This window comes from Hyaloscypha bicolor (assembly GCF_002865645.1).
Source record: "Hyaloscypha bicolor E unplaced genomic scaffold K444scaffold_182, whole genome shotgun sequence".
Lineage (NCBI taxonomy): Eukaryota > Fungi > Ascomycota > Leotiomycetes > Helotiales > Hyaloscyphaceae > Hyaloscypha > Hyaloscypha bicolor.
In genome coordinates this window covers 2,936,929-2,951,072 of record NW_020194684.1, presented here as the reverse complement: position 1 = coordinate 2,951,072, position 14,144 = coordinate 2,936,929, and the positions used below count along the sequence as shown (strand labels likewise).

The following is a 14,144-nucleotide window of genomic DNA, read 5'->3' as shown; positions in this document are numbered from 1 at the left end:
ATTACCTTCTTAAGTACTACTAATTACTATAATATAGTTAGTAATAAAGTATTATATTCGGTTATTTAAGGTAAAGTACTATAAATCAAGAGAATTAGAATAATACTATTAGGTCTAACAGAATTATTAATGGCCTTAAAAGCTATTTAGAATACGGTATTCTTATTAATTCTATTAATTTTGGCTATAATAATAAGATAAATATATTAAATCGGGCTATAATAGTATTCTATAATTCCGACGGAATTATAAGCTTTTATAAGAATAATTTTAATCTTGATTTCTATAGTATTTATAAGCTAAGTAAACTTCTTACTAGTAAACTGCTTTCCGGTATCTGCTATAATCTAATCGGAAGGGCCTAAATAGGTATTAATCTAATACTACTTTAGGATATCTCAAGTATATAATATACTAATATTTTAAAGCTATTAGCCGGCTTAATATCGAGTGCCTTTATTAATAATATAAAGTATAAGCTTACTAGAAATATAGAAAATATTATTAATAATAGAATAATTAAAGCTAATATTATCTTTTAGATTAAACTTAAATTATTTTAATAATTATCTGAATTTCTGGTATTATTTATAGTATTTTATAAAGTACTTAAGGACTTCTATATTAATATTATAGCCTATTTATTCTAGTATATTTCGGAGCTTATTAATAGATAAATAACTAAAATAGTAATATAGATATTATAATTTGACCTTTATAAAAAAGCAGGAATTATAAATAAAGAATTCGAAAATAAAGCTTTATAGAATAATATTCCAAAGTAAGAAAGAATATTTAAAATATTATACTATAGATATAAAGTATTTATTAGAAGTAATAAGATAATTAGTAAGATTATTAAAGTAAATCTCTAGCTTATTTATATTAGCTAAGCTAAATAGAAATAGAGTTTTTATAAATATAATATAGAATTATACTTACCTAATTAGTATTCTTATTATTATAAATCTAATAAAAGATATAAATCTAATATTAAACTAGATATTAACTTAATCTTTAATAGTTTTATTAAGTTTAATACTATTATTAGTCTATTATAAAGCTTGGAATTAGTTAGAACTAGTAGTTAAGAATTTAAAAGCTCTAGTATTAATTATAACTTTATAAAAGTAATAAGTATTATATCTTAATATACTATTAACTATAAATATCTGGGTATTCTCTATCTATTTAATAGGCTCTAGGATATAGTTTTCGCCTATTATTTAGTATATAAGGGAAAGGAAAGTGAGGTTATTTATAAGGGTATTAGTTATAGGAATAGTAGAAATAGAAGTTATAGGAGTAGCTAGAAAGCTCTTAACGGAAATAAAGTAGGAATTAAAATAATATTTCTTTTCTTTATCTATTTCTGCTAGTAAGGCTTTAAAAGCATTACTTATTAGTTTGTTCTTATTATTCTTATTATTTTCTTCTCTTTTAAATTCGGTAATATACTATATATAAGTACTACTAAAGCATTTATTAAAATTACAGGTATTTTAGGATCTAAATTAGTAAATATTTCTATTCTTAAATCGAGCCTTTTTAGTCTCTTATTTTTCTAATATATATTTCTATAAGTAGTATTCGGGTTTCTTATATATAAAATATAACTTCGGAATATAATTATTATAATTACAGGGCTTGAAATAGTTATTACGGGTTCCAAAGTTATAGCTAGGTCCGTATTAATAATTTCCGGACAGATAATAGTTTAGAGAGTTTTAAGAATAATATTTTTAATTAATAAAAAGAATCTGGATATTAATTTATTATTTCTTCTTATAGGTAGTAATAGATAATTAGAGCTTATTAATAAGCTAGCCGAGATTATTAGGAGAGTCCGAGATTATATATTAGTATACTAGTAAGCCTTAATAAAAGATAATAATCTTATTATATAGAAATTTAGTAGTTTATAAAGCAGGAATAAGGCTATATTATAATTTGTATAGGTTATTAATTAGTATTTAAATAAGCTCGAATATTGTCTTTTTAGGGTTTTTTACTATTATAATTACTAAAATAATAGTATTTCATTTATCTAAATTTTAATAATAGTAACTAGGGCCTTTAAAAAAACTATAAATATTTGTATAGGCTTTTTTATATATATATTAAGAGAGCTAGTTATTATAGAAGTAGTCTTATACTAGTTCCTTTAATATAGTAGAAAAAACTCTTACTAATGCCTTTTCTAAAAGCTCTATATATTAGTAAATATTAAGGAAAATAGTAAGTTTTTAGTCGAAACTACTATTAGTTCTATTATATTTCTATACCTTAGTATATATCTTTACTACTTCTCTAATTAGCTTTATAGTAAAAGAGCTAGCTAAAGGGCCATTTGAAAATAGTAGAAATAGTAGGAGATTATTAGCTTTGGCTTTCTATAGTCCGGTACTAGCAGAAATAGTTATAGATAATAAAGAAATAGCAGGTAATAAAGGAATATAAGTAATAATTAATTTAATATATTAATTTCTTATAATACTATTATTTAGGGATATATATAATAAGGTAATAGGGCCTGCTTTAAGGTCTTATCTAGTAGTAATAATATTATTTATAGTTTAGATATATTACTTTTCTCTCTAAATAGTATTAACTAGGAACTATATAATAATAAAGTAACTATAATTATATTTAATATAAATATTACTATATTATAAAGTAGTTTGTAATTAGTATAGTATATATTAATCTAGCTAATTAAATATCTCGAGGTTAAAGTTACTAAAATCTTTCTTAAATAATTCCCAGAGATTCTTATTAGTTAACTTCTCTATCTTATACTAAAATAATCTGGTATTAAGGTAATCTAGGATTTCCTTATTATTAGAGCTAGCCAGGTTAATACTATTCTTCTATTTCTTTATTTGCTTATATCTATCCTAAAGGTTTACTATCCCGAATTCTTAGGGCTAAGCCCTCTCTGGTATATATATATAATTTGTAGTAAGAGGGGTTTAAGAGTAAAGTAATTCGTGGTATTTTTTATAGAAAGGGTTTAGTAGTAAAGATATCCAGATATCTAGTTCAGATATCTAGTTAAGATATTAGATACCTGGTTCAGATATTAGATATCCTAGATATCTAAGAGTATTATAGGTATTAAAGTAAATATTTTACTCTTAAATATTTTGTCTATAACAAGAAATTTAGGAAATAAAATATTATGATTCCGGGAGAGTCTAAAGCTTAAAGAACTCGATTTAATAATAAAATCGAAGTAATAGTTAAAGAGCTTTAAGGGCATATATAGGATATATATTCCGGAGAAAGTATTTTATAAATACGGGTATTATATAAGTAGAAAAGATAGTTTCTAAAAAAGTAGTCTTAGAACTAAAAGAAGTTGGTTTTAAAGAATAGTAGAAGTTAAATAGATAGATAGTTAAATAGCTAATTACTTATTAATTAGCAAGAACTAGGGTTTTTTTTCTTAGGCTACCGGATGCTTTTTTATAGAGTTTAATAGGTAATTCCCCCCTTTAATATAATTAGATTAATATTACTAAGGGCTACCGGATACCTCTTTTAGTATAACTATTCTGTTTCTAATCTATATATATAAACTAATTAGTATTAGTTTACTAGTAATATATAGTACTATTATATAAGTCATAAAATACTATTTATATATAGTTAGTAAAGTTATTATTTAGAAGTAAGGATTATAGTATTATAGTATTAATATATAATCCCTAAATCTGCTAAGCCTAAAGGAGTCTAGTTTACTAGTCGAGTTACTAATAGGATATAAGGTTATATAACTATATCCCGTATCTCATATCCCGTTACCTATATTCTATTACCTATATCCTATTACCCATATCCCGTATCCCGTATCCCGTAACTATATACGTGACTCCCAAAGAAATAGCTATACTAATACTAGTATATATATTATATAAATATATTTCTTATTTAATAACTAGTTTTTTAAGTATTTTATTTTATTTAATAGCTAATTTTTTAAATAGTACTTATATAATATTAGTATAAAGCTAGTATATATATTTTATAAATATATTTCTTATTTAATAACTAGTTTTTTAAATATTTTATTTTATTTAATAGCTAGTTTCTCGAATAAAGTTTATAAAGAATTAATATAAAGCTAATATATATATTATATAAATATATCTCTTATTTAATAACTAGTTTCTTAAATATCTTATTTTATTTAATAGCTAATTTCTCGAATAATACTTATATAATATTAGTATAAAACTAGTATATATATTATATAAATATATTTCTTATTTAATAATAAAATTCTTAAGAATTTTATTTTATTTAATAATTAGTTTTCTAAATAAAGCTTATATAATATTAATATAAAACTAGTATATATATTTCTTATTTAATAATAAAATTCTCAGATATTTAGAAAATTAGTATTTAATAAATATAAATAAAATATAAATAAGATATATTAGTAATTTAATTTTTTTTAATAATATTTTAATTAATAACTAAAAATATATTTTTAAGGAAATAATAAATAAACTATATAAATTATATATATTAAATATATATTAGATATATAATTATAAGCTATTATTAGCTTTTTAATTCTAGTTTATAAATTTAATATAATTTTACTATCTAGTTATTTATTTAAAAGTACTTTTATTATTATAAATTAGTATATATAATAATAATAATTAAAATATATATATATATATCTCAAATTATATTTCATTTTTCTTATAAAAATAAAAGTCTCAAATTATATTAATCTAATATTATTAGTATATACTAAGCTTATATAAAGTATATATTTACTAAATTTCTATTATATTTATTTCTCTAATAAAAATTAATATCGAATTTTAATATAAATCGAGAATTACTTATTTTATTAAAATAAGGTTTTTATTTTTATATAATATAAAATACTAATATAATAAACTCGAGTTATTAAATAAAGATTTTAATAAAACTATTACTTAACTTTATTCTAAATATAGTATTAATATATATTAAATATAAATAAAGCTATAATATTTTTATACTAGAGACTAAGTTATATAATAAGCTTTTATTAGCCTTTAAATAAGATATAATATCGAATTATATTTAAATTAATTAGTTATAAATTTAGATAAAAATAAGAAAATTCTTATTTTTAATTTATAATTTTTTTTAGATATTATAATATTAACTTTATTTAGGCTTTAAACTTATATTTAATTAATATATATTTATTATATAATATAGTATTAAATTTATAAGAACCTAAATATATTTTATAAAAATGTTTTTAAAACTAGAAATATAAATATAATATATATTATATATATACTAATCTTTTTCTCTATATTATTCTATATTTAGGCTACTCTAAATAATTAGCTTTTAGGGCTCTTTAAAAAAACGAGTTATATAAGAAATACTAGAATTACTTTCTTTTAGGGAATTATATATTAGAATATAATTATATCTAAATTTATAGGGCTTAGCTAGAAATTAGAAAGAAGAAGCTCAAGTATCTTTCTTTATATTTTAATAGTTCTAGAATATAAGAGGCTTTTCTTGCGATTTTTTAAAGCTTAAAAGGAATTCTTAAGTTAGAGATCTTATAGAATATACTAAAAAAAAAAAACCTAGCCTTATATTACTTTCTTTATTACTATAAATCCTTTCTGCTTTTATACTTCTTATAAATAGAACCGGCCTGCTTCTGACTTTATTATAGAGCGGACTAAGCTATATAAGACTTACTATTACTATTAAGTTTATATTCTCTCCCTTTTCTGGCTTAATTAACTAGTTAATAGACCCGAAATACTAGTAATTATATCTAGTAATATTTTATTTTATAAGAACTCAATTCAAATATTCTTTCTTTCTTCTAGTAATAATAATAATTAATTATAAATATTTCTATAAATGAGCCAGTTCTATAATACTAGTAACGGATCTATTAATCGTCCGTTATAGTCCCGGTTTATATTATAAAGAACCTTTCTACTAATTTACTTATTATATGGCCTCTTACCTTCTTCTCCTGCTTCTAGCTAGTTCCCGTATATATAACTAGTCTGCTTATAGGTTACTATTATAGTATAGCAGGCCGTACTCATTAAAAAATCGCATTATTTTGGCGGTTTTGAGGTTTAGATTATATAGTAAAGGCTATAGCCTTTTATATATAACTTACAGAAATTATATAAGAAAGCTGGTTTTTCTATAGACTTAGATAATAATCCTTTATAAGTATTTAATTAATTAAGCTTTTATATATTATATACTATTTATATTTTACTATTTATACTTTTAATTTATTATTTTATTATTAAGTTATATTTTATACTCTGGTATACTTTATATAGGTTTTTATTTTATTATAGTTTCCTTTCTATATATTTTATAGTAAGTAATACAGGAAAGATAGAAACTTTATAGTTAAGGTAATACTTTTATAAAGTTCTGAGAGGTATCTATAAGGCGGATTATTAGTTTAGTAAGTTAGGAGAGAAAAGGGCTATTATAATACCTTAAGCCTAAAACCGAAATATTAAAAATATATAAGTATTAATCTTAGTATTTTATATTAATTTCCGATATATCTAGTAACTTGAATACGAATTAGCTATAAGATATAGTTATTAGTATAATATATAGGAATAGTAGAAATAAAGGCTAACTATAGAAGGAAAAGAAGTAGAGGAAATAGAATAAGAAAAATTATACTAAGATAGTATAAATTAGATCTTAGTTAGAAACAGACTTTAGTATTCGGAAATAAAGTTATACTATTAATTTATATATTATTTTTAGTTATAGTAAAGACCAGAATAGAGGAAATATTAGTTTTAGTAAAAAAGCTTATTTCTAAATCCGGAAAAGATATCTAAAAGAGGAAATATTTTCAAATTCAAATAGAATAGTAAACTGGAATCGGAAATAAGAATTAAAAAGAAATTGGAAATAAGAAATTATATAAATAAACTAGAGAAGCTTCTAGAGAAAGAAATAAATACTAAATAGAAAAACGAAAGAGAATTCAGAAAAATCAGAAAAATTAGTAAAATTATATTTATTATTTTTATTATTACCTTTAATAATATTAATAGATATATCTAGTTCGGCGAAATTAAGAGGAAATACTATAGATATTAAGCTAAAAGAATAGGAAAGAGAATATAAGTAATAGAAATAAGACTAGAAAAGCTATTACCTTATTATTACTAATACTAAAACTCAAACCTTAACTATATCTATTATTATTAACCGGTTTCTCTCTAATTCCGGTTCCTAAATTAAAAGATATATTTAAACGAGAAGTTAGTTCTTTAGGAACCTTATTAATAGAAGTCTCAGATATAGAAACTCTATAATTAACTATAAAAGAAATTATTAAGATTAATATAGCTAAGAATAAATATATACTAGTATTGGGTTTAAATCTACTATTTATAAAAGCTCCTGAAATACTATAGTTTTAGGAAAGTAATATCTTTATATTTTTGGAATAATATATAGATATATATAAGAACTATTATATTTCCGATAATACTAAAAGAGAAAGAATTATCTATTATATCTCTCCTATTTATAAGAATTAGATTAAGGCTATACCGGAATACTATACTAATAATCTAGGAAATTACCAGGAAACCAAGTTTTTTAAGGCCTTACTAAAGGAATTCCGAGAATATAACTAGAAAATACTTAAAATTAGCTATAACTTTTTTAATTAGATTATATATTAGCCTAGAATAAAGAAATCTTTTTTAAGTCTTATATTAATATATTTAATAGAATATTAAAAGAGTTATTAAAAAGAAAAGAAATAGATGAAATTATTTAGTATTGAGAATTTATAAAGGAGTTATCTATTCTAGTAAGAAATTATATTCTTAAAAATACAAACTTTAAGTCTATAGATATTTCTATTTATAAATATAGTAAGATATATAAAAAGGTAATAATATTCTATTAATATAAAGAAAAGAAATACTATTTTAATATTACTAATAATCCAGATATATCTAGACTTAAATAAGAATACTTGGATATAGTAGTCTATAATATAGTTCTTAAGCCAGAAGACAATTATTTTTTACTAATTCCTTCTATTATACTTCCTGAAACTACTATAGGTATAAATAAAAAAAGAACCTAGCCTATAGCTAATTATATAAAACCTATTAAAAGTAGTAAACCCAAAAGAGATAATATTAACTAGTTAGTAAGGAGTTTAGAAAAACTATCTATTACTACTATAACTTAAGAGAACCTATAGAGACAACTTAATATAGCTACTATTATAATTCGGGAAGATATCTATAGCCTACTTATATAGCCTAGCCAACTATAGCCAGTATAATAGTATTAATAGCCTAGTAGATATAATTCGAGTCTTTAGAAAGGATATACTAAAAGTTATAATAGAGAATATAGAGAATATTATAATAGCTATAGTAGTCGAACTAGATTAGATAGAGGGTCTAAATAACCGTATTCTGGAAGAAGTTAGTTTTAAATATAATTAGAAAATACTATTTAAATTAATATAGCCTATAATATAGACCTAGAACCGAGAGAAAGAATTTATTATAGATACTATAGCAGGAATAAAAATAATAATACTAATCTAGAATATATCTATATTTCTTGGTTCTATTATCTACTAATAGAAAAACTTATAAATTATAGATATATTTACTAATTTAATAGAAAATAATATAAAGGGTTATTTAAGCCTAAATAAGAAAGTATTTCCTTTTTCCTTATTAATAAATACTAGTAGTTTAACTAAATCGTTTCCTAAATCCGAAAGAGAGAATTTGATTATAACTTAAATATATAATTTAAAAATATCCAGAGATTAATAGGAGATACCCAGTTTATAAGGCAAGAAAGAGAAAAGGGAACTAGCTAACCGGAATCTATATATAGAAGCAAGTAAGTTATATCTAGGAAATCTGAATAGCTGTTTTACCTTAGGGGAAATTATATTAGAATTACTAATACTTTAGATTCTGGAATTAATAGATAGTATTGAGATTTGGCTATAAATAGTATTTCTATTAATACTATAACAGGTTTTTTACTAAAGAAAAAGAGAAAAGAGATAGAAATAGCTAAAAAGATTTTCTAAAAACGAGCTAGAGTAAAAGAAAAGCTATCCTATATAAAAGGCCAAAAGAATACTATTTTAAGAAATAATAAATAAAGAGATAACTTAGCTAAGAATATAAATATTAATAGTTCCAGAAATAAATAAAATAAATTAGGAACTTAGTATATTCTTAATTATAATAAATATAGAATTCCTGAAATTAATAATATTCTAATAAAACTACTAAAGAAAATAACTATTCTATTTCCGAAAACTCAGAAAGAAATAAGAATACTTATTAATACCTTAAAAATACTAGAGCTAGCTATTATATTTCAGAACTAATAGATTAAAGATAATATTTCCTATTTTATTATTTTATAAATAGGAAATACTATTATATTAAATATAGTAGAATATATTAGAAGATCTATAGAACTAGCAGCTATAGCTTATATAATAGATAGAATATTTAAGGAATTAGAAATACTAGCTTAGATATCTAATACTAATAGAATTATTTGATTTAAAAGTAATGGTATTAATATTCGGATATTACTAGCTTATAAATATATTATATAATCTCTATACCTCCGATTCGTATTTTGAGGACTTTAAAAGAATATTAAATATAAAGAAATAATTAATACTAAAGCTAAAGTTAATATTCTTTCCGAAAAGATCTCTAGAAATATTAGTAGAATAGTATATAATATTATAGATTATTGAATATCTACTATTATTAGAGAAGAATTTGGATTTACAGGAATAGTAAAGCTTAGAACTAAGGTTATAGACAGAATAGGATATAAAAATATATTTTTCTTAATTAAAGAAGCTCTAAAAATCCTGTTTAGTTAACTATTTTTAGTAAAAATAAAAATAAAAATTATATATAAAAGTAATAGTTTATAGGATAAAAGGTTTACTGACCCTAAAAATAACCAGAATACCTATACTATTATAATTATTCTATTTTTAAAGAATACCGGGAAATAGAAGAAAATAATAGTTCAAAAGTACTAAGCTTCTAGAATTAAGGAATTAAGTAATATAGAACAGGAAACGGAAAATAAAGAGGAAAAATAGAGCCTGGTATTATAACTAGTAATAATATTAGGGAAAATAGAAAAATACCGGAATTTCCTATAAATTCTTTTATTTTGGATTTAGGAGTTTAGGAAATTAATAATATTTTTAGAGAAACTGAAATAGAAAAGGTTCTAATTAGAATATTATTAAGAATAGTTCCGGATTTAATAGAAAAAGAAGTAAAAAGAGTATTAAGTAAAGACGTTTCTAAAAAAGAAATAGAATAATATCTTCTAATAATAAAGAAATATATTTCCGAAGCTAAGAAATATCAAACCCAAGACTAGAAAGAATTCTGGAATATATAGAAACTTAAAAAAGATATATTAAAATATCAGACAAAAAGGTATTCTCTATATCTAACTAGAAAGAAGCTAAGTAGAAAGGTTATAAATTCCGGAGATTAGATAAAAAGAGTACTAGAAAAAATGGCTATAACTCTTAAAAAAAAAGATAATAACTATAGTCTATTTCTAGTTACGGAAATATATAAAATAAAGAATAAGAAGATTCGATTAGTAGATACTAATAATAGAACTAGAAAAGGCTCAGATAGATATCCGGACTGGTTTAAAAGATCCAAAACTAGAGAATACTTATAGAAATATACTAGAAAATATAAGAACTATCTTTTACTAAGAATATTAGCTATTCTAAAAGGTTTATAACTTATTCCGGAATATTTTAAATAATTAGATATTAGTAACTAGCTTTAGGAAGAGAAACTGGCTATATTCCGAGAATTAATAGTTAATTAAAAAGGTATAATTATATTTAATTAGAAAGAAATAGGAAAAGTCTATAAGAATATTAGTCTACCTATTCTAATTAAAACTATTAAATATAAAGCCTAATAAGAGAAGAATTTCCTATATCCCAAAGCTCTAGTACTAGTAATAGTAAAAATATTATTAGAATATTTAGATTATAGAATTTTTAAGAAATATAATAGACCTTACCGGAATTTATAGTTCTCGGTTATAAAAAAGGTTATTGGGACTTATAGACTAATTAATACTATTATAAAGATGAATTTAGTAATCTTATAAGATACTAACCTATTTCTATCTACTAATGAAATCTCGGAGGAATTTACTAGATATATTTATACCTCTCTAATTAATTTCTTTTCCGGATATAATTAACTTATACTAGATATTTATAGTAGAGATTTAACTATATTTATAATACCTCTAGAGCTATTAAAAATAACTATACTATTTTAGGGAACTACTAATTCCGTTATATAATTTATATAGGTTATTATAACTATTCTAGAGAATCTGTTTTCTAAAATTACTATACTATTTATTAATAATATTAGAGTTAAGAGACCTTATATAAATTATAATAAGTAGTTTATTTTACCTGAAATTCGGTATTTTATATTCAAATACCTTTAAAACCTGAATATAACTTTAGATAGAATTAAATAAGCCAGAGCTAGTATTAGAGAAAAATCACAGTTCTATTATAATAGTATAGTTATTATAGGCTTTATCTATAAAATACTTAGAAGAAGCCCTTCGAGTTTAAGAATTACTAAGATCTTAAAATAGAAATATTATAATAATATAACTAAAGGTAAGGTATTTATCGGAATTATTATTTACTATTATATTTGGATTAAAGACTTTACGGTTATTACTAAACCTATTTACTATTTAATAAGGGAAGATATAATATAGAACTGGAATAATAAATAAAAGCAAGCTATATAAATCCTTTAAAAAAAGCTTACTACTATTTCGATATTCTATAAGTTATATTATAATCTATTAAAAGGTTGGGAAATAATTATATTAGTAATTAATACTAGCCTAGATAAATAGAACAGAACTCTTAGTTAATATAATAATAAAGGAAAAAAGAAAGTTATATAATATAAGTCTGGAATCTGAAATAATACTAAATAGAGATATAATATTACTAAAAGAGAATACTAAAGGCTAGTAAAGTATTTATAAAAAGTATAATTCTAGCTATATAGAGTTTACTTTATCTTTAAACTAGATACTAATATACTTATTATATAGCTAAATAAAATAGCTATAGATCTTTCTAGAATTCTAGTTATTTACTAGCTAGTATAAATTCAACTATTTGACTTTAAAGTTAAATATATTAAAGGAACCAAATATACTACTACTAACGGATTATCAAAATACCTATAGTAAGAAGGTAATACCAAAGATAATAAGGATATTAATAAATAATTAGTAATAGAGCTTAATACTATTGAAATAGTACTTATTAAACGGAAAGTTCAATTAAAAGAAGTAGTTCCGGTTTAGTTATATAATATTGTTTTAAGAAATCCGACTTCCAAACCTTTTATTAGATATTTGAATAATAGTATCTAGTTATTAGAAATTAATAATTAAAGCCTTACTATATCTGGAAGTAAATTAGTAATATTAAAAAATAATAAAATCCGGAAATTATATAATAAAGGCTATAGTCTTTTATATATAACCTCTAGTAAAATAGTAAATAATAATACTAATTCTTATACTTTATTTAATAACCTAACTATTTTACTAAATCCTTTAGATAATAGCTATTTCGAATAATACTAGAATATTATATAATACCTTATAATATTCTCTAGACTAGAAGAAATATCTAGAACCGAGTTTCGAAAGTTAAATAGAAAAGCTTTAAATTATAATATAAGAAATCAATTACTATAGAGAGTTATATTTAAAGTATATCTATTTTAACTTATTATTAATAATTAAAAATAAAGGGAAATTATTATTAAAGAGCTATATAATAAAATTAGATATACCGGAAAAGAAAGTACTCTTTATTTAATAGCTAGCTACTATTACTAGAAAGATTACTATAATTATATACGGAAATATATTAATATTTATAAAGTCTATTAGTATAAGAATAAAAGAAGATAAGAAAAAGCTCTATATTTAATAAAAGCTATATTTCTTTTCTATTACCTTGAAATTAATATAATTAAATTATTAGACTATAAAGAATATAACTTACTAGTTATTACTAGAAACAACTTTTCAAAGTGAGTTAAAGCTAGACCTTTAAAGAACCTAACTAGTAAAAAGATTACTAAGTTTATTTGGAAAGAAATCGTTTATAGGTATAGTTTATTTAAATAGCTTAAAGTAAATAGTAAATCGGAATTCAAAAGAGTAGTAATTCAGGAACTTAATAAACTAGAAATTAATAGAATTATTATTTCGGCCTATAATTCTAAAAGAAATAATATAATTAAAAGAGGATATTAACTAATTATTTAAATACTTATTATATTTATAATAGATAGAAAAAAGCCTTAGATAGATTTACTATTATATATTCTATTTACTAGCCGAATTATTATATATAGACCGACTGGATTTACTTCCTTTTATATAGTCTATAGTAGAAAAGCTATACTACTTATAGAAATATACTTTCTAACCTAGAGAATATTTGGATAAAATAAAGTTTATAATAGAGAAATACTTCTAGAAATATATATAAAATAAATATAGATAAAAGAAGAAGATATTAAAAAAGCCAGAATAAAAAAGAATAAATAATATTAAAAGAGAAAAGAATAATTTAATACTATTTACCAGATTTATATAAAGTCTATTTCTGAAAAGAATCTAGTTCTTATATATAATATTAAATTAATAAATTAAGATAAGTTAAGAAATATAAAGCTACTATATTACTAGCTTGGCCTGTATAGAATAAGGTATATAGATTAACTAAAAGGATATTATATACTAGAAGAGCTTAATAGTACTATATTCCAAAAGATATATACCGGGAATTAATTTAAATAGTTTATTAAAAGAAATGGATTCTGGTATTTCCCTAAAGATAAAGTTAATAATAAATATATACCTATAAACAAATATTTTAAAATAAATATAGAACTGGAAAAGAAAACAATTATAAAATACTATAAGCGAAATAGTATTTAGAAGATTAAGAAAGCTACTAG

At 21.2% G+C, this 14,144-nt stretch overlaps 1 protein-coding gene across 1 annotated transcript; it reads left to right on the top strand.

Moving 5' to 3' along the window:
* Positions 1 to 13,212: 13,212 nt before the first annotated feature.
* On the top strand, positions 13,213 to 13,434 carry K444DRAFT_544867 (uncharacterized protein; the record flags this gene model as incomplete). Its single annotated transcript, XM_024876088.1, has 2 exons — positions 13,213 to 13,291; positions 13,313 to 13,434. Coding segments are annotated over 2 exons (201 nt in total), but the record flags the coding sequence as incomplete, so codon positions are not given.
* Positions 13,435 to 14,144: the final 710 nt, after the last annotated feature.